This window comes from Mesoplodon densirostris, chromosome 2 (assembly GCF_025265405.1).
Source record: "Mesoplodon densirostris isolate mMesDen1 chromosome 2, mMesDen1 primary haplotype, whole genome shotgun sequence".
NCBI lineage: Eukaryota > Metazoa > Chordata > Mammalia > Artiodactyla > Ziphiidae > Mesoplodon > Mesoplodon densirostris.
In genome coordinates this window covers 127,020,763-127,043,892 of record NC_082662.1, presented here as the reverse complement: position 1 = coordinate 127,043,892, position 23,130 = coordinate 127,020,763, and the positions used below count along the sequence as shown (strand labels likewise).

The window sequence follows — 23,130 nt, the reverse complement described above, 5'->3', positions numbered from 1 at the left end:
TGCACTTGAAAATAATATGTTTTCTCATGCTCTACTATTCTATTGGGTCACACTTATAATGGATTGATCTTCTTTGTCCCTGAAAACACTTTTTGTCTCAAAGTCTTTTTGCTGTTAGATTAATATATCCAGTAGGGGTTGGACTTTCTGTGGGAATCCTGTGCTTCCTGCAGTATATGGTTGTCCCACATGAATGATTTAGCATATGCTTCTGTCAGATGCCCAAGAGAATGACCTATTGAGGACCAATTCCAGGACAGACAAACCCCTTAGGATGAATAAGGGGTTTGAGAGAAAATGGTTTACCCAAAGAATATATTTTTTTGGCTGGATAGAGAGAGAAAAAGTGAAGTCAGGAAGGACTTATCTCTTAGGAGATGAAGGAAGGGGTAAAAGTCAAGAATTCTCTTTGATTTTGAAGAACTGGTAGAGTGGGAATATACTAGAGAGAGTAGGAAAGGTACATTCTTAGAGTTCCAGAGTGAGATGACACTGTCCTTTTCATTAAAAGATTGTCCTAGCACATGGGCCATCTGCACACCCACACCTTTGATCATTCCAGATCCATTTCCAACAATAACACAGTAAATATTTGACATAATTAAGGAAGCAGGAATGAGAAGGTGTTATTATAGTTGTCTGTGATGAAGTTAATAAATTAAATATGACTCCTTTAGCTACTGTTCCTTCTGTAACCTGTACCCAGCCTTAGTAGGAGTTGGAAGCTGATAAAGGAGAAGGTGGGGAAAAGGGCTTGTCAGAGAAGGTAGTTTTATCATTTAGCTACCAGGTTTCATTCACAAATTGCCCAGGTTAACTTTGTAAATTAAAATACAAAATTTTTCACTTGTATTTTTCTCTTTCCTGAGGTTTCTGTCTTTCTTACTATCGTAAAAGAGGTCTTAGATTCATGAGTGGGAGGTGGTTTGTACTTACTTGAAAAGAGACCTTTGATGAAAATATATTCCATTTTAATTTATAGGGATATATAAAAATACATTAAAATGTTTTTATGTTTGATCTGAAATCTGCATATAGATAAAATATGATTCATTATAAATAATAAAATATATTTCATTATGTGACTGACATCTATTAAAAAAGAGTTACATAGTCATATCCCAGCAATTCCACATACAAATACACACAGAAATTGCCTCTGATTTAAGATTTTAAGGATAGAGCAATTCCAGTGGCAATTAAGTGTGTAATGTAGACATGGAATAGATTATTGAAGCGAAGGGAAGGTAAAGGGAATTTCAAGATGATGCTTTATGATAGCCACTGGCCTTATCTGGCTTTTGAGCACTCGAAATGTGGCTAGTCATAATTGAGATGTTTTGTAAGTGTAGTATATACACCAGATTTCAAAGACTTAGTACCAAAAAAAAAAAGAATACTTTTGAATAAAGTATATTATTAGAAGCAATATCACTTGTTTTTTCTCACTTTTTTAATGTGGCTACTAGAAAACTTTCAATTCCATAGGTGGCTCACATTATATTTTTATTGGAGAGTAGATAAATCATATGGACAGAAATTAAAGTACTCTGAATTATAGCGAGAAATGATAATGAAAAAGGACTCATAGAAATTTGCTCTTTACTTCAGTGCTTCAAATAAGAAATACTGTTTTTTTGATTTTCAATCTTTATTCATTTTATTTTAACTCAGTTTACAGGTGAAGGAGTTAGAGCCAATATTCCTCAACAGTTTTTATCCTAAAACAAAAACAAGATGTAAAAGTATTTACTTCTTGCTATAGTGTCTTCAGATACTGAGCAACCTTGAGCACACTTTGAGTTATGGGTAGATGTTGCTGATATTCCCAGTTTTAGCCCCGACTATACTTTCTAAGAAGGTGCTTGGGCGGAAATGTAAAGCTCATGGCAGCTCAGGCATGCTCTGACCAAGTATAGAATCCCTTTTATTTGGGGGAGAAATTAGTTTTAGTATTCATATTTGACATTTTCCTTTGCAGGTATTCCAGTAACAGCCCAAACTACCACATTTTTAGTACCAGAAGTACTGTAAGTGTTTAATTTTTTAAACTATAATTATTAATCTTTTTGACTTCACAGCAGAGAGCAAAGTTAATCATAGTCATACAGCACAGTGTCATTCTTTTATTTTTATTTTATTTCCTCATCCTATATATCTTCCTAATATAAATTCCCCCTCCAATAAATGTCTTTAAATATGTATTTAGCAAAAATAGGTAGTGTTGTTTTGAGTGTTTTTGTGATTCAACATTCACAAAATGGTGTTATGATACAGACAGGATGACCATGCAGTATATTGTTAAACTACTGAGAATTAAAGATAGTGCTATTAACAGTTATTCTGAGACAATAGGTATAAATCGGAACTGTCTAGACAAACCAGGATGTATGGTCACCCAAGCTATAAACTTCCTTCTCTACATTACTTTTTAAATTCAACACTGTCTAGTTCATTTCTTCTTAATGCCGCCTGATTACTAGTGTGTGTGTATATTATTTATCTATTCCACCCCCTAATGATGGATGAATGGCTTCCTACCACCACAAAAAACATTGTGATGAATGCTCTTCTACATGTCCTTTTATGTATCTGTGCAATAATTTTTCAGCTATGGTTGGTAGGACATAGGGAAACAGACACCTAACTTAACTAAATTCTGCAAGATTTTTTTCCAAAATGGCAATCACAATTTATATTCTTACCCCGTGAACATCTTCACCAGAATTTGGTATTATTGAATTTCCCATTTTTTTTTTTTTTTTACCAATCTCATTACTACATAGTAATAGTTTACTGCTGTTGTTATTTTCAATTCTCTGATGACTAGTGATTTTGAGCATCGTTTCCCATATTTATGCAGGATTCTCCTGTGAATTGCCTTTTCATTTTTTCCCATTTTCCACTTAATTTTCTACCCTTTTCTTGTTGATTTACAGAGCATTTTCTACGTTCCGCTCTATGTATTAGGCAAATGTTGATTTTAAATATTTTAGTTATCATTTCCTAGCCTCTCATCTACTCATCTAACCATTGACTTTGTCCATGGATACTTTATTTTTTTTAAAAGACTGAGCCATCCCCTCCCTTATTTGATGTTACAGTTTATACTTTTTTTGAATTTTATTTAAGAAAGAATTTTGCATACCCTGCGTTGCAAAGATGTTTATCCTACATTTTCTTTTATATGATTTATATTTTTACTTTTCAAATAAAGGTCATAAGTAATATCTGGAGTCCACCTTGTGTATAATATAAGGTAGGCATTTACATTACTTTCTCCATAGAATGAACCAGCATGTATTTAAAAATTTATTGTTTCCTTATTATTTTTTCTGGTATCATCTTTGTTTTATGTATGGATGTGTTGATTTCTGAACTTTCTTCTTTCCTATTGGTAGATTTGACTGATCATCTCTGCAACATGTTTTATGTAGTTTGAGTTTCAATTCTGTATATTATTCCATTGAATTAACATACAACAATATATATATCATTCTACTCTAGATAAACAATCAGTTTTTTTCCATTTTTAGTCTACTGTGATTAGGGCTGCCATGAACATTCTTATGCCTATTTCCTGCTTAACATATGTATGTATTTCTGCTGGGTGTATACCTAGGAGTGGAATTGATGAGTCATAAGGCATGTGCATATGTTCAGCTTTAGTAGATGGTGCCAAAAGATTTTGCAAAGTAATTGTATCAGTTTACATTCATATTCTATTTACAGATATTGTTGTATTTACATTATTCAAAATCAGGCAAAAGGAATCTATGTAAACTATATTTCCTTTTTTTAATTTTTATTTTATATTGGAGTAGAGTTGATTAACAATGTTGTGTTAGCTTCAGGTGTACAGCAAAGTGTGATTCAGTTATACATATACAGGTATCTATTCTTTTTAAAATTCTTTTCCCATTTAGGTTATTAAAACTATATTTCCTTTTAAAATGTGCATTTGTCTTAAAATTGATTGCTATCCATTTCTTTATAATCTTTGCATACCACTTAAATTTCTATTTGTAGTTATTTTATTTCTCTAATATTATTTGTTTATGTACTTCATCTTTTTTTCTTGAAGAACTTTGTTATATGATTGACCATTTTATTAGTCTTTTTTTTAAATCACCCTTTTTCTTTTCTACTGTTCCTTTATCACTTTTATGTAGGTTACAGAAATGTTTCATTTTTAATTGATAATTGGTCCCCAAAACAATAAAGTTATGTAATTGCAGAAATGCAGATTAGGAGCCAGAGTTTGATTATCAGAGCAGAAGTTAGACAAAAGTCAAGTGAGTAGATGATAAAACCAGCGGTATTGTGCTTGCTTGAAAGTAATATTCAGAGAAAGAAAGAAAATATTAAGTATGCATAATACTTCAGGGATTAAGTAGTCCATGAATCTTCTTGATGGAAAGCATTTTAAAAAGTCCCTCCCCACCTTTTTTCTGTGCCTGAAATTTTAGCATGAGGATTGGCACACATGAAGGTGCTCTTAGGGAACATACACTGTTGGATACTGTCTTTGCATTCTCCCTCTGCCTCATTACAGTTCATTGGTATTTCTGAGATAGGAGCTTGTACACTCATCTGGAGCCCTGATTTTTGTGACTGCTGCCCAGGAACCACGACAGATTGCCTGCCTCTGGTGGCCAGTGGGGCTTATATGCTTGCAATCCCACAGGACAGTATATATTTGCACACTTTAAAAGCTGCTGCCTGAGGATCTGGATGCTAATCAGCATGAATCTAGGTGCTGACAGATTCTCCCCTTTGGGACACTGACAAGTTTTGGCACATCCTCAACTACTAGGAGCTATTAAAAATAAAATTGGCTGCTTGGACAATCACAAAGAGGGAAAACCAAGAGCTAGGGCAGGGTTGAACAATAGGCTCATCTCCTATACAAGGCCATGCCTTCAAGACTGGGAGAGATGGTTGTTTCCTCTACTGTAGAAATCAACAAAGAGTCAAGGAAAATGAAATAACAGAGGAATATGTTCCAAACAAAAGAATAAGATAAAACATCAGGGGGAAAAAAAAAAACCTTAAAGAAATGGAGATAAGTAATTTACCTGATAATGGTTGGGGAGAGGAATAAAGATGGCAGAGTAGAAGGCTGTGGAACTCACCTCCTCCCACAAATGCATCAAAAATATATCTACAGTGGAACAGTTCTCACAGAATACCTACTGAACACTAGCAAAGACCTCAAAAACCTGAAAGGACAAGAAAGATCTCCATGTAACCAGGTAGGATGAAAGGAAAAACAAAAGAGGACGTGGGACAGGACTGGCACCCCTGGGAGGGAGCTGTGAAAAAGGAAAGGTTCCTGCACCCTGGGAAGCCCCCTCCCTAGTGGGGAGATCAGCCAGGACAGAAAGGGTGTTTCACATGCTCAGAGGAGAGTGCATCAACTGGTTTGTGGCAGGCAGAACAGAGAGAGACCTGCACAGATGGTCGTGCCACCACCCTGCATGCCCCAGCCTGAGACACTCATCCACTGGTATGGATGGGGATTGGATGCTGAAACTCAGGTTTTAGAGGACTGGTAAACACCAGCTGTACGGAGGAGACAGTCTGAAGGGGCTGGAGTGTATTACAGCCACAACCAGGGCTGTTTGTGGAAGAAGCCCAGGCCTGCCATAGAAACAAAGCTCCATTGTTAAATGGTGCACAAAGGGAGGAGTGGGGTTGCCATAGCAGCCTCTTTCTCCTTGCACCAGCCCCCACCTCCATGCACCAGCCTCCACCTCCCTGGGCTCCAGGAGTGCATGCTCCATCCACCACCTTAAGCAGGCTCCTGCCTAGTAGACTCCTACTCCCTTGCCGCTGCCAGGGCAGGCTCGCAAGCCCCAGCCACCACCTTGGTGGGCTCATGCCTCAGCAGGCTCTAGCACCAGGCGCCACCTTGGCAGGCTCCGGGAGCAGGCCAATGGGTTGCCCACATGCAGAGGCAGGGCTGAAATCATAGTTGAGCCCCAGGGCTATGTGACTTAGGAGGTAGGGCTGGAATCTCTCCCTGTGGCTGTGAGCCGCTGATTTACACCTCCACCATCGGCTTTGTAAATTCAGCGCCTGTAGGACATCCGAGCAGACAATGAGTGCTCCCATGTCTGGGACGGGTCTGGCCTTAGCAGCTATGGGCTTTGTGGGTGCATGCACATGGAGGCTGACCCAGGTCAGGATCTGGGCTCCCTGCATAGCTTGCACAGCAGGTCCAGGTGCGTGACTACTCCGGTCCTGGCACCTGACTTCAGTGGATCTGCACTGGTGGCCTTGTGAAAACAATGCCTGAGAGACACGAGGGCTGATTGCCATCATGCCCATGGTCGAGGCGGAGCTGATGGCAGTGCCAACAACCGTGTACTTTGTGAGCCTGCACAATGGGTGAAAGGTGACACAACAGAGCACACTCACCAGTGAACAGCTCTGGAAGAGGAATATTCAGTGGCTCCTCTCCCAGTGAGAGCACTCCAATCCCACATACCATGCACTGCCATTCAGAAACAGCTCAGAAACGGATCTGGGGCTTCTACTCCTAAAACTAAGGAGCAGACCTTGCCCCTGGCAGGGCAGTGACAACCACAGAGCAAAGAGGAGGACCTGCTCAACATCCAGTGCAGGCTCTGTCCACCACAACACCAGTCATACCTCCTGTCAAGGGGATAACAGCCAGCACACACCAAGGAAAGAGGCAGCAGGCATCCATACTCAAAACAGCACTTGCACCAAAAATGTTAAACCCATACAGTCTACACAAGGGACACTCCCACATAAAAATAGCCCTCCAAGACCACAGTGGATATGGTTTCTCCTAAATTCATAGAGCAAGAGAAATATAAGTAAAATGAAGAAGCAGAGGAACCACTCCTAATTAAAACATCAAGGGAATTCCCCTTTAAGAACAAACTATGAAACAGCCCTCTTCAGTCAAATAGACACTGAGTTCAAAAAGGAGATAATGAAAATGCTGAAGGAATTCAGAAGGGCTATTGATAGATATGCAGGTTACTGTAAAAACAAAGTAGAAACTATAAAAAGGAGCTAGGAAAAATTAGAGAACTCATTTGCCAAGACAAAAGCTAAGCTAAAGGCAATGAATAGCAGAGTGAATAATGCAAGAGAACTAATAAGTGACCTGGAAGATTAAATAATGGAGATCACACAATCAGAACAGCAGACAGAAAACCAAGTGAAAAAGAAAATGAAAGCAATATAAAAGACCTATGGGATAATATAAAGCATGCCAATCTATGCGAAATGGGAATCCCAGAAGGAGAAGAAAGAGAAAGAGGAATTGAAAATGTATTTGAAGAAATTATGGCTGAAAACTCCCCACACCTAAAGAAGGAAACAGATACCCAGGTACAGGAAGCACAGAGAGTCCTGAACAAGATGAACCCAAACAGGCCTACATCAAGACATATTATGATTAAAATGGCAAAAGTTAAAGAGAGGATTCTAAAGCCAGCAAGATAAAACCAAAGAGTTAATTACAAGGGAACCCCCATAAGGCCATCAGCTGATTTATCTACAGAAAAGTTGTGGGCCAGAAGGGAGTGGCAAGGCATATTCAAAGTCCTAAAAGGAAAAAATCTGTAACCTAGGATACTCTGCCCAGTAAGATTATCATTTAGAATAGAAGGAGAGAGAAAGAATTTCTCGGACAGAGGGGAGCTTCAAGATAGCGGAAGAGTAAGACTTGGAGATCATCTTGCTCTCCACAAATACATCAGAAATATATCTACATGTGGAACAGCTCCTATAGAACACCTACTGAATGCTGGCAGAAGACCTCAGACCTTCCGAAAGGCAAGAAACTCCCCACGTACCTGGGTAGGGCAAAAGAAAAAAGAAAAAAAAAGAGACAGAAGAATAGGGACAGGACTTGCACCACTGGGAGGGAGCTGTGAAGCAGGAAAGGTTTCCACACACTAGGAAGACCCTTCATGGGCGGAGACTGCGGGTGGCAGGGGGGGAAGCTTTGGAGCCACAGAGGAGAGTGCAACAACGGGGGTACAGAGGGCAAAGTGGAGAGATTCCCGCACAGAGGATCAGAGCCGAAGGGCACTCACCAGCCCGAGAGGCATGTCTGCTCACCTGCCAGGGTGGGTGGGTGCTGGGAGCTGAGGCTTGGGCTTCAGAGGTCGGATCCCAGGGAGAGGACTGGGGTTGGCTGCATGAACACAGCCTGAAGGGGGCTAGTGTGCCACAGCTAGCCGAGAGGGAGTCCGGGAAAAGGTCTGGAGCTGCCGAAGAGACAAGAGACTTTTTCTTGCCTCTTTGTTTCCTGGTGTGCCAGGAGAGGGGAATAAATACGCTGCTTAAAGGAGCTCCAGAGACAGGCGTGAGCCGTGGCTATCAGCTTGGACCCCAAAGACGGTCATGGGACTCTAAGGATGCTGCTGCTGCCACCAAGAAGCCTGTATGCAAGCACAGGTCACTATCCACACCTCCCCTCCCGGGAGCCTGTGCAGCCTGCCACTGCCAGGGTCCTGTGGTCCAAGGACAACTTCCCTGGGATAACACATGGTGCACCTCAGGCTGTTGTAATGTTGCACCGACCTCTGCCGCTGCAGACTCGCCCATCATCCGTACCCCTCCCGCCCCCAGGCCTGAGTGAGCCAGAGCCCCTGAATCAGTTGCTACTTTAACCCCATCCTGTCTGAGTGAAGAACAGATGCCCTCAGGTGACCTACATGCAGAGACAGATCCAAATCCAAAGCTGAACCCCGGGAGCTGTGCAGACAAAGAAGGGAAAGGGTAATTTCTCCCAGCAGCCTCAGGAGCAGTGGATTAAATCTCCACAATCAACTTGATGTACCCTGCATCTGTGGTATACCTGAATAGACAACGAATCATCCCAAGTTGAGGAGGTGGACTTTGGGAGCAAAAGGTATATTTTTTTTCCCTTTTTCTCTCTTTGTGAGTGTGTTTGTGTATGTGTCTCTGTATGACTTTGTATAGATTTTCTTTTACCATTTTTCCTAGGGTACTATCTGTCCATTTTTTTTCCTTACTTAAAAAATTTTTTTCTTAATAATTATTTTTTAATTTTTATTTTAATAACTTTCTTTTCTTTCTTTCTTTCATTCTTTCTTTCTTTCTTCCTTTCTTTCCTTTCTTTCCTTTCTTTCTATTTTTTCTCCCTTTTATTCTGAGCCATATGGATGAAAGGATCTTGGTGCTCCAGGCAGGCAACAGGGCTGTGCCTCTGAAGTGAGAGACCCAAAGTCAGGATACTGGTTCACAAGAGACCTCCCAGCTCCATGTAATATCAAACGGTGAAAATCTCCCATAGATCTCCATCTCAATGCCAAGACCTGGCTTTACTCAGCAACCAGCAAGCTACAGTGATGGACACCCTATGCAAAACAACTAGCAAGATGGGAACACAACCCCATCCATTAGCAGAGAGGCTGCCTAAAATCATAATAAGGCCACAGATACCCCAAAACATACCACCAGATGTGGACCTGCCCATCAGAAAGGCAATATCCAGCTTCATCCACCAGAACACAGGCACTAGTACCCTCAACCAGGAAGCCCATACAACCCACAGAACCAACTTTAGCCACTGGGGACAGACATCAAAAACAAAGGGAACTATGAACCTGCAGCCTGCAAAAAGGAGACCCAAAACACAGTAAGTTAAGCAAAATGAGAAGACAGAAAAACACACAGAAGATGAAGGAGCAAGGTAAAAACCCACCAGACCTAACAAATGAAGAGGAAATAGGCAGGCTACCTGAAAAAGAATTCAGAATAATGATAGTAAAGATGATCCAAAATCTTGGAAATAGAATGGAGAAAATACAAGAAATGTTTAACAAGGACCTAGAAGAACTAAAGAGCGATAAACAATGATGAACACAATAAATGAAATTAAAAATTCTCTAGAAGGGATCAATAACAGAATAACTGAGGCAGAAGAATGGATAGTGACCTGGAAGATAAAATAGTGGAAATAACTACTGCAAGGAGAATAAAGACTGAAAAGAACTGAGGACAGTCTCAGAGACCTCTAGGAAAACATTAAAAGCACCAACATTCGAATTATAGGTGTCCCAGGAGAAGAAGAGAAAAAGAAAGGGACTGAGAAAATATTTGAAAAGATTATAGTTGAAAACTTCCCTAATATGGGAAAGGAAATAGTTATTCAAGTCCAGGAAGCACAGAGAGTCCCATACAGGAGAAATTCAAGGAGAAACATGGCAAGACACATATTAATCAAACTATCAAAAAGTAAATACAAAGAAAAAATATTAAAAGCAGCAAGGGAAAAAAAAACAACACACAAGGGAATCCCCATAAGGTTAACAGCTGCTCTTTCAGCAGAAACTCTGCAAGCCAGAAAGGAGTGGCAGGACATATTTAAAGTGATGAAGGAGAAAAACTTACAACCAAGTTTACTCTACCCAGCAAGGATCTCGTTCAGATTTGAAGAAGAAATTAAAAACTTTACAGACAAGCAAAAGCTAAGAGAATTCAGCACCACCAAACCAGCTTTACAACAAATGCTAAAGGAAATTCTCTGGCAGGAACACAAGAGAAGGAAAAGACCTACAATAATAAACACAGAACAATTAAGAAAAAGAGAATAGGAACATACATATCAATAATTACTTTAAATGTAAATGGATTAAATTCTCCAACCAAAAGACATAGACTGGCTGAATGGATACAAAAACAAGACCCATATATATGCTGTCTACAAGAGACCCACTTCAGACCTAGGGACACATACAGACTGAAAGTGGGGGGGTGGAAAAAGATACTCCATGCAAATGGAAATCAAAAGAAAGCTGGAGGGCTTCCCTGGTGGCGCAGTGGTTGAGAGTCCGCCTGCCGATGCAGGGGACACGGGTTCGTGCCCCGATCCCGGAAGATCCCACATGCCGCGGAGCGGCTGGGCCCACGAGCCATGGCCGCGGAGCCTGTGTGTCCGGAGCCTGTGCTCCGCAACGGGAGAGGCCACAGCAGTGAGAGGCCCGCGTACAGCAAAAAAAATAAAAAAAAAAATAAAAAATAAAAGACAAAAGTAGTAAAAATAACTAGAACTACACTAAGGGACACACAGGACAAAAATATGTAAAATATGACATCAAAAACATAAAATGTGGGGGTGGGGGAATAAAAATGTAGAGCTTTAGACTGTCATAAAACTTAAATTGTTATCAACTTAAAATAGACTGTTGTAAGTTTTTATATGTAAGCCTTATGGTAACCACAAAACAAAAACTTATAGTAGATACACACAAGATAAAGGAAAGGATCAAAGCAAACCACTAAAAAAGTCACTAAACTACAAAAAGAGAGCAGAGAAGAAGAAAGGAACGTAGAAGAACAAAACAGCCAGAAAATGATTAACAAAATGGCAATAAATACATACCTATCAATAATTATTTTACATGTAAATGGACTAAATGCTCCAATCAAAAGACATGGAGTGGCTGAATGGATAAAAAGATAAGACCTACTTATATGCTGTCTAAGAGTGAACCTTTATAAGTCAGGACACACACAGACTGGAAATTAAGGGATGGAAAAAGGTATTCCATGCAAATGGAAACCAAAAGTAAGCAGAATTAGCTATAATTGTATCAGATAAAATATATTTTAAGTTAAAGACTGTAATAAGAGACAATGATAAAGGGGTCAATCCAACAAGACTATTTAAACATTTGTAAATATTTATATACATAACATAGGCACATCTGAATATATAAAGCAAAAATTAACAGACCCCAATGGGAGAAATAGTAATATAATAATAGGAAAATTTAATACCCCACCTTTATCAATGAATAGATCATTCAAACAGAGAATCAGTAAGGAAACATCAAGATTACATGGCACATTATACCAGATGTACTTAACAGATATATACAGAACTTCTCATCTAAAAGAAACAGAATAAACATTTTTCTCAAGTGCACATGGAACATTCTCCAGAATGGGTCATATGTCAGACCACAGAATAAGTCTTAAAATTTAAGAAGATTGGTATCATATCAAGCATCTTTTTTGACTACAATGGTATGAAAGTAGAAATCAATGCCAAGAAGAAAACTGGAAAATTCACAAATATATGGGGATTAAACAATATGCTACCTAACAACCAATGGGTCATAGAAGAAAAGAGAACTCTAAACATACCTTGACACAAATGAAAATGGAAATAAACATATCAATACTCACAGGATGCAGCAAAAGCAGTTCTAAGAGGTAGGTTCAAAACATAAATGCATAAGATAGATAGATAGATAGGAAAAAAAAACAACAAGAAAATTCTCAAACAACATAACATTACACCTCATGGAACTAGAAAAGAAGAATAAATGAAGCCCGAAGTTAGTAGAAGGAAGGAAACAGCAAAGATCATAGCAGAAATAAATGAAATAAAGACTAAAATAACAATAGAAAAATCAATGAAACGAAGAGCTTGTTCTTTCAAAAGATAAACAAAATTGACAAACCTTCAGCTAGACTCAGCAGACTAAAAGGGAGGAGTCAAAGAAATACAACTGGAAACAAGAGACATTACAACTGATAGCCACAGAAATACAAAGAATCATGAGACTACTATGAACAATTACATGTCAACATATTTAACAACCTAAAAGAATAAATGCCTAGACACATACAAACCTCCAGGGCTGAATCATAAAGAAATATAAAATCTGAACAAACTTATTGTGAGGAGATTAAATCAATAATCAAAACCTCCCAACAAACCAAATTCCAGGACCAGATGTCTCACTGGTGAATTTTACAAAACATTCAAGGAAGAATTAATACTAATCCTTCTCAAACTGTTCCAATACATAGAAGCAGAAGAAATACTTCTGCACTCTTTACAAGACTAGCATTACCCCAATACCAAAACCATACAAGGATGCCATGAGAAAAGAAAATGACAGGCCAATATCCCTAATGAACAAAGATGCAAAAATTATCAACAAAATATTAGCAGATCAACAGTATATTATGTTAGCAAGCAGTATAAAATATTAGCAAATTCAATGGTACATTAAAAGGATCGTACATCATGATCAAATAGGATTTATTCTAGGGATTTTACCAAACCTAACTTGGGCCCACTTGCCTGACAAACAGCAAAGCCAATCTACTGACAATGGGCTGTGGTGAAGGAATGTAGAGTTTACTGTAGGGCCCAAAGCAAATAGAATGGGCAGCTCATGCTCAAAAGACCCAAACTCCCCAATGACTTTCAGGGAAGGTTTTTTTAAGACAGTGTGAGGAAGAGGGTCATGGTGTGCATGATCAGCTTGTGAGCAGTTCTCTGATTGGTTGATGGTGAGGTAACAGAGTAATGTTTCAGGAATTTCAATCATCAACCTGGTTTCAACCAGTTTGGGGGTCTATGTGCTTGTGGTCAGCAGTTTTCATCTGGTGGGAGTCTGGTTTCTGTAAAAACAACTTAGGAATGTGTGTCAGACATTACTTTCTGTGTCCTTCAGGGAGAAGCTAGAAGTCCTGTGACTCTGCTATATGGCTGATCTATTGTTTAAGTTTTTACCAGTTCTCTTGCCTGAATGCTGTTCTTTGTCTCTGCCTGTTCTCACTCCTCTGATCATTAATCCTTGAGTCAGACTTTGCAACTCAGGGAAGTTTCAGGAGACTGAAATGTTTCTTTAAGTGAGAGATGGGGAGCATGTAGGGGGTCTCTTACCTAGAAAGGCCCAACTGGGCATTGCTTAGTTTCAATCCCCCTTTTCTTTGTTACTCTTCAATCAAGGGGTGGGGTAAGACAGGGAATGACGTTTTATTTTTATTTTTTAATAAATTTATTTATTTTATTTATCTTTGGCTGCGTTGGGTCTTTGTTGCTGCACGCGGGCTTTCTCTAGTTGTGGTGAGCGGGGGCTACTCTTTGTTGCAGTGCACAGGCTTCTCATTGCAGTGGCTTCTCTTGTTGAGGAGCATGGGCTCTATGTGCGTGGGCTTCAGTAGTTGTGGCATGCGGGCTCAGTAGTTGTGGCTCACGGGCTCTAGAGTGCAGGCTCAGTAGTTGTGGTGCACAGGCTCAGTTGCTCTGCAGCATATGGGATCTTCCTGGATCAGGGTTCGAACCCATGTCCCCTGAATTGGCAGGCGGATTCTTAACCACTGCGCCATCAGGGAAGGCCGGGAATGACGTTTTAGATAGAGAGGTTAATCATAAACTTGGCAGGGGAACTCAGTTTCAGGGATGCAAGGATGGTTAAACAGCAAATCACTCAGTGTGATATACCACATTAACAAAATGATGCATAGATATCATATGATCATCTCAAATGCAGAAAAGCTTTTGAAAAAATTCAACACCCATTTATGATTTAAAAAAAAAACCAACAAAGTGTGTAGAGAGGGAATGGATCTCAACCTAATAAAGTCCATAAATGACAAACCCATAGCTAAACCCCTTTCATTCATACTTAGTGAAATGCTGAAAGCTTTTCCTCTAAGATCAGGAACAAGATGCTCACTCTTTCCACTTTGATTCAACAGAGTATTGGAAGTCCTAGTCTCAGCAATCAGACAAGGAAAAAAAAAACAAATTGGAAAGGATGAAAATTGTCACTATTTTCAGATGACATGATATTATATATAGAAAATCCTAACAACTCCACCAGAAATCTGTTAGAACTTATAAACGAGTTCAGTAACATTACAGGATAAAATATCAATATTCAAAATGTGTTGTGTTTCTGTTCACTAATAATGAAATATCAGGAAAAGAAATTAAGAAAACAATCCTGTTTAGAATTGCATCAAAAAGAATAAAATACCTAGGACTAAATTTAACCAAAGAGGTGAAAGATCTGTACACTGAAATCTATAAGATATGGTAATGTCTTAAAGAAATTGGAGAAGACACAAATAAATGGAGAGATGTTCTGTGCTCATGGATTGGAATAATTAATATTGTTCAAATGTCCAAACTTCCCAAAGCAACCTACATTTTAAATGATATTCCTATCAAAATTCCACTTGCATTGTTCACATAAATAGAACAAACAATTGTAAAATTTGTGTGGAACCATAAAAGACTCCAAACAACCAAAGCAATCCTAGAAGAATAAAGCTAGAGGCATCACATTTCCTGATTTCAAACTATATTACAAAGCCATAGTAATAGAAACAGTATGGTATAGGCAAAAAAAAAAAAAAACACATATAGATCAATAGAACAGTATAAAGAGTCCAGAAATAAACCCATGCATATATGGCCAATTAATTTACAACAAAGTATCCAAGTTTATAAAAGGGAGAAAGAACAATCTCTTTAATAAATGGTGCTGGGAAAACTGGACAGCCACATGCAAAGAATGAAACTGGAATACTATCTTACACCATACACAAAAATTAGCTTAAAATGGATTAAAGACTTGAGGGTAAGGCCTGAAACAATAAAATTCTTAGAAGAAAACATAGGCAGTAAGCTCCTTGACATCAGTCTTGGTGATCATTTTTTTGATTTGACACAAAAAGCAAAGGCAACAAAAATAAACAAATGGGACTATATCAAACCAAAAGCCTTCTGCACAGAAAAGGAAACCATCAACAAAATGAAAAGGGAACATGCTCAAAGGCAAATCATATATCTGATAGGGGGTTAGTATAGAAAATATATAAAGAATCATACAACTCAACAGGATAAAAATAATAAACAATTTGATTTTAAAAGTGGGCAGAGGATCTGAAATACGTTTTTCCAAAGACGTAAAGAAGGCCAATAGGTACATGAAAAACATCACTAACCATCAGGGAAATGCAAATCAAAACCACAGTGAGATATCACCTTGCACCTGTTAGAATGTCTGTTATCAGAAAACCAAGAAATAACAAGTGTTGTCAAGGATGTGGAGGAAAGGGAACTCTTGTGCGATGTTATTGGGAATGCAAATTGGTGCAACTAGTATGGAAAATCATTATGGAGGGTTCTCAAAAAATTAAAAACAGAACTGCCATATGATCCATTCATTCCATTTCTGGTTATTTATCCACAGGAAATGAAAACACTAACTTGGAAAGATATTCAATATATGCCTCTATGTCCATTGTAGTATTATTTCTAATAGTCAAGATATGGAAGCAACCTAAGTGTGTCATCAATTCAATGGCTTATCGATGAATTGATAAAGAAAATATGGTGTATATACATAATGAAATACTATTGCACCATAAAATAATGAAATGTTGACATTTATGACCTTGAGGGCATTATGATAAGTGAAATAAGTCAGAGAAAGACAAATGCCATATGATTTCACTTATGTGTGGAATCAATTTAAAAAAATAAACTCATATATACAGAGAACAAAGTGGTGGTTGCCAGAGTTGGGGTATGGGGGAGTGTGAAATTGGTGGAGGGCGTCAAAAGGTACAAACTTTGTTATAAAATAAGTAAGTCATGGGAATGTAATGTACAGCATGGTGACTACAGTTAGCAATACTGTATTGCATATTTTAAGTTGCTTAGAGAGTAGATCTTAAAAGTTCTCATCAAAAGAAAAACATTTAAACTATATTTGGTGATGGATATTAACTAGACTTATTCTTGTGGTCATTTCACAATGTATAGAAATATCAAATCATATACTGAATGAAACTAATGTAATGTTACATGTCAATTATATCTCAAAAAAACTCTCTCCACTCTGTGAATTTAAATGGGATTTCATTTTTTTTTGTTGTTTAATAACCCCAAATAACCTAAAACATTGGAAGTTGGTAAGCATTTTTGAAACATTCTGAAGCCAATTGACTATTCCAATTTCTATACATCATTAGAGAGGTTTGTATATAAGTTTGGTAATTGCCACAGAACTTGTTCTCTGTTTTAAACTCACATTTTAAAAACTTTTTATTATGGAAAAACTTAAACATACACAAAAATATAGAGGTTAGCATAATTTTAACATATATAGCATATAGAGATTATTATATTATACTTAATAAATCCTTATATACCCATCACCCAGCTTCAGTAGTACCAACTCATGACCAATCTTGTTTCATTGACTCTACTACCCACTTTATCCCCTCCTTTATTATTTTGAAACTATCCCAGACATATTTCATTTGTAAACATTTCAATGCATATGTAAAAATGATAAAACTCTTAAATTTTAAAAATATAAACACCATGTCCACATTTAAGGCATTTAGACAAGAAAGTGAAATAAAAGACATACACATCAGAAAGGAAGAAACAAACTATCTCTGTTTGTATATGACATGACCTTCTAAATAGAAAGCTCTAAGGAATCCATTAAAAAGAAAACTATTAAAACTACCAACTGATTGTAATTTTGTATGAAATTTCACCTGGAAATTCAAGAGAACCAGAATAGTCAAAACGTTTTGAAAAAGAACAAGAAGACTTGTTGGAAGACTCACAGTTCCTGACTTCTAAAGTTACTACAAAGCTACAGTAATTGAGACAGTGTCAGATAGGCATAAGGATAAGAAAATAGATTAGTGGAATAGAAGAGTCCAAAAATTAAAACCTCATTGATTTTTCACAATTACTTCAAGAAAATTCCATGGAAAAAGAATAGTATTTTCAACAAATAGTGCTGGGACAATGAGGTATCCACATGAAAAAGAATGAAGGTGGCCTCCTACCTCAGACCATATCCAAAAGTTAGCTCAACATGGATAGAAGAACTAAGTATAAGAGCTAAAACTATAAAACTCATAGAAAAGAATCATATGGAAAAATCTTCATGATCTTGTATTAGGCAATAGTTTAGATATGACACCAAAAGCACAAGGAACAGAAGAAAAAAGATAAATTGGACATCATCAAAATTAAAAACTATAGTGCTTCTAAGGACACCATCAAGAAAGTGAAAAGGCAATCCACAGAATGGGAGAAAATTTTTGAAAATTAAGTATCTTATAAGGGACCTGTGTCTAGAATATATGAAGAACTATTATAATTCAGTAATAAAAAGACAAACCAAATAAAAATATTAGTTATTTTCCCATTATTTTGCTTTTCAACTTCACAGACTCCAATTATACAGATGCTGGATTTTTTTTTTCTGTCTGCTTTCCACTTCAATCATTTTTTCTCTGGTTCTTTACTTATTTCACTTATATTTTCTTGGTTGTTTTTCTGTCTTTCTTCAATACCTTTTATTCAATTTTTATTTAAATGTAATCTCCCATCATTATCTTTTCATTTAGTCTTCATTTCCTTTATAATCATCTGTTTCATTCCTAGTTCAGTCAACTCTTATTTCTACTTGTGGTTCATTTCTGTTCCTAGTTTGTGAATTTATAATTCAAGATTTTTCTTTCTTATCATCAAATACTTGTTTGAGGATATTTAATGCAGTTTAGGATGTTAGTTTTCAGTTTTCTTCTGCTTTGTGTTTGGTTTTTTGAAGGCAGTTTTATTACTTGAAATGCTTTTAATTTCATTTTCTATTCTCTTATAGTAGCTTTGTATAGATAAAGACTGCTTATATTTATGAATTTCATGGATAGGTTGGCAGTCTGGATTAGTTTAAAAGATCTCTAGTTAAAGTTTACTTTTTTATCTCTTTGTAGCAGTGTGCAGTTTCTTTAATTGATGGATTCTTATTGGGGGTGTTGTATTTACTTTGAGGTTTTTTTTATTAGCTTGTAATATCCGAAATTTCTCCCCCTTGCTTCTCTTTCCCTTCACCACTCACTTTCCAAAGAGTGTTCCTCCTTTCCTTTACCTTCTTCGCTCCAAAAAATGATGCCTTTCTGAGGCTCCCACCTCAGCTCTCACACACTTTTAAGTCTCTTCCTCATAATCAGTGCTCTGATCTTCCAGGAGTCTTTTTGCAGTATTTTTTGCACTTAGAGTGTACTTTCTCTTTCTGTGGGTGATTTAAATTCAATCTTAACTTCTGTTCATATCTTTTCTGTTTTCTGCAGTTTTTCAGAAGCTCTTTTACTCTCCACAAAGGATTATGACAGGGGCTTGAATGAGAGCTGTGCTAAAAATTGTTGTTTATTCTTTTACTTACAGGTTTCTTTTTTTTTTTGCCCTTGAAAAATGCTTTATTCAGTATTTTGTGCTGTGAAGAGGGGAAATCAATTAAGAACAGCTTCAGAAACAGATTTCACATGCTAATAATCACTTTAAATGTTATTATTATTTTTTTTTAATTTATAGCTTTATTCTTTGGGGATTTTTTTTATTAGTTTCTGCTTTATAACAAAGTGAATCAGTCATACATATACATCTGTTCCCACATCCCTTCCCTCTTGCGTCTCCCTCCCTCCCACCCTCCCTATCCCACCCCTCCAGGTGGTCACAAAGCACCGAGCTGATCTCCCTGTGCTATGCGGCTGCTTTCCACTATCTATCTACCTTACATTTGGTACTGTATATATGTCCATGCCTCTCTCTCGCTTTGTCACAGCTTACCCTTCCCCTCCCCATATCCTCAAGTCCATTCTCAAGTAGGTCTGTGTCTTTATTCCTGTTTTACCCCTAGGTTCTTCATGACATTTTTTTTCTTAAATTCCATATATATGTGTTAGCATACGGTATTTGTCTTTCTCTTTCTGACTTACTTCACTCTGTATGACAGACTCTAGGTCTATCCACCTCATTACAAATAGCTCAGTTTCGTTTCTTTTTATGGCTGAGTAATATTCCATTGTATATATGTGCCACATCTTCTTTATCCATGCATCCGATGATGGACACTTAGGTTGTTTCCATCTCCGGGCTATTGTGAATAGAGCTGCAATGAAAATTTTGGTACATGTCTCTTTTTGAATTATGGTTTTCTCAGGGTATATGCCTAGTAGTGGGACTGCTGGGTCATATGGTAGTTCTATTTGTAGTTTTTAAAGGAACCTCCATACTGTTCTCCATAGTGGCTGTACCAATTCACATTCCCACCAGCAGTGCAAGAGTGTTCCCTTTTCTCCACGCCCTCTCCAGCATTTATTGTTTCTAAATTTTTTGATGATAGCCATTCTGACTGGTGTGAGATGATATCTCATTGTAGTTTTGATTTGCATTTCTCTAATGATTAATGATGTTGAGCATTCTTTCATGTGTTTGTTGGCAGTCTGTATATCTTCTTTGGAGAAATGCCTATTTAAGTCTTCTGCCCATTTTTGGATTGGGTTGTTTGTTTTTTTTGCTATTGAGCTCCATGAACTGCTTATAAATTTTGGAGATTAATCCTTTGTCAGTTGCTTCATTTACAAATATTTTCTCTCATTCTGAGGGTTGTCTTTTGGTCTTGTTTATGATTTCCTTTGCTGTGCAAAAGCTTTGAAGTTTCATTAGGTCCCATTTGTTTATCTTTGTTTTTATTTCCATTTCTCTAGGAGGTGGGTCCAAAAGGATCTTGCTGTGATTTATGTCATAGAGTGTTCTGCCTATGTTTTCTTCTAAGAGTTTGATAGTTTCTGGCCTTACATTTAGGTCTTTAATCCATTTTGAGCTTATTTTTGTGTATGGTGTTAGGGACTGATCTAATCTCATACTTTTACATGTCCCTGTCCAGTTTTCCCAGCACCACTTATTGAAGAGGCTGTCCTTTCTCCACTGTACATTCCTGCCTCCTTTATCAAAGATAAGGTGACCATATGTGCGTGGGTTTATCTCTGGGCTTTCTATCCTGTTCCATTGATCTATCTTTCTGTTTTTGTGCCAGTACCACGCTGTCTTGATTACTGTAGCTTTGTAGTATAGTCTGAAGTCAGGGAGCCTGATTCCTCCAGCTCCGTTTTTCGTTCTCAAGATTGCTTTGGCTATTCGGGGTCTTTACTTACAGGTTTCTTGAAGTTTGTATTGTACTTTGCCTTCTAGGTATGCTGCAATGTAGAATTTTCTTGGTTTTATTTGTTGATCTGTGTACTTTTTTGGGAAACGTGTGGAGAGTTGAACTTATTTGGACACTTTTACCTGGGCTAACCATAATTTACCTAGCACTCATGTTTTGACACATTGTCAGAGTATAGTCATTAGCAACTATATTCATTTTTAATAGCCACCATGTAGACATGTTTCTACAGAATAATTCCTATTTAATACTTAACATCAGTCCTTATGTTAATGTCTCTGCAGTCATTTTGGTGGTCTGATCCTCTCTTTTTCTAGTAGTATCCTCAGGAAAGGCTCATAAGAGCAATATTTCTTGAGTCCTAAGACCTTATCTGTGAACTTTTATCTAAAAGTTGGTGTATCTGGATATAAAAATTATTGGCTAATATTTTTATATCTTTTTACAGATGTTACTTTGTTGTCTCTGACATAAAGTGTTACACCTGAAAAGTCTGCTGGAAATCTGATATTCTTTCCCTTGTAAATAAATTGTTCTTTTTGTCAGGATCCCCAAAGGGTTTCTTATCAGGTTCATTGCTTTTATTAATATAGGTCCTGGGTTGGTCTTTTAAAAAATCATTCTTAATTGTTTTTCCTAGGTATGAGTTGCACCCTTTCAATACATTGTTTCAAGTTATTTTTTTCACATATTATTCTTGAGTTATTGTTAATGTTATTGTTCTGTCTCAATCACTTATGTTTTCTTCTTCACAGCTGTGTATATATTGGATTTTCTTTGCCTATTTTTAATATTTGTCACTTATTCTTGAGTCACTTTTCATCTCTTTTTAAAAATGTTCTATTTATCTCAAAACCTTATTTATTAGGCTTATTTACAATTTTGCTTCTAATTTAGTTCATTTCTAAATTGACATTTTCTTTATTTCTACTTTTTTTCCTGAGTTCTAGCTTATGAGTTTTAAATTTATGAGTTTTAAATTCTGATTTATATTTTTCTTTCATAATTTCTATCACTTTCTTATTTATTTTGCCTCATTTTGAAATAGTTGGTATATCAGTCATAACTCTCCAGAGAAAAGGAACCAATAGAATTTATACATGTTTATATTAAGAGATTTATTTTAAGAAATTGGTTCATGTGATTGTGGGTCTGGCAAGTCTGATAGGTCAGGCCGAGCCTGGAAACTCAGTGAAGAATTAATGCTGTAGTCTTGAAACAGAATTTCTTCTCCAGGAAACCTTAGCTTTTGCTCTGAAGGCTTCCAACTGATTGAAAGGGACTCCACCACATTATCAAAGGTGTTCTGTTTTATTTAAAGTCAACTGATTGTAGATATAAAACACATCTATAAAATACCTTCATAGAAAAACCTATATTAGCATTTGTTTAAATTACTGGGTACTATAATCTAGCCAAATTGATGTATAAAACTAACCCTCATTTTACGTTACAGCTTTAATTTATTTATTGAGGGGAATTCCCTGGTGGTCCAGTGCTTAGGACTCTGCATTTCCACTGCAGGGGGCATGTGTTCAATCCCCTGGTCAGGAAACTAAGATCCCACAAGCTGTGTGGCATGACCAAAATATATATATTTATGTGTGTGTATGTATGTGTGTATATATATATATATATATATATATATATATATATATATATATATATATGGAGTATGGTCTTACAGAGATGTTATTCTGTTTCTTACTCTCTTCTTTTATAATAACTGTGTGTGATTTTACTGTGATCCTCTTTCTATTGCTCATTTTTTTTAAAGCATGAAATTAATTTTCCTGCTCTTTAAGGAGGGAGTAGTGGGTCAAAATAACTTTTCTAACCTTTAGAGTTACCTCTTACGTTGTTTTGTAGAGTGTCCAAAAATAAGGCCAATACTTTCTGAGATTTCCAGATTCTGTTTCCCTCCCTCATTTATCTGTAGTTTCTTTTTCCTTTGTTCTTATTGTCCCTTTCCAGCTCAATTGGTATTCTTTTTCCTGTATCTTTCTTCATTATGGATCTTTGTCCTGGAAGGTGTCTTTGGCTCATTGATTTTGTTTTTTTGTTTTTTTTTAACTTTTTATTCTATATTGGAGTATAGCTGGTAACCAATGTTGTGATAGTTTCACATGCACAGCAAAGTGACTCAGCCATACATATACATGTATACATTCTGTTAGGTGAGCCGATGCAGGTTGTGAAAGAATTCACAGAAGTACTAACGAGGGAAGAAAGAGAGTTTTTATTCACTTTCCAGAGGAGGAAAGGGGCTAGACGCATAGAGTGGCATCAGCACTGAAGGTGGGGGTTTGCATCTTTTATTGGG

The 23,130-nt window shown here is 37.1% G+C and overlaps 1 protein-coding gene across 1 annotated transcript in view; it reads left to right on the top strand.

Annotated features, from left to right (window-relative positions):
- CATSPERE (catsper channel auxiliary subunit epsilon) overlaps positions 1-23,130 on the top strand; it is a 247,561-nt gene that overhangs the window by 11,766 nt on the left and 212,665 nt on the right. The window contains exon 2 of the mRNA XM_060088382.1: positions 1,982-2,030. Within this exon, the coding sequence (XP_059944365.1) occupies positions 1,982-2,030 (49 nt within the window). The remainder of the gene's footprint in view (positions 1-1,981; positions 2,031-23,130) is intronic.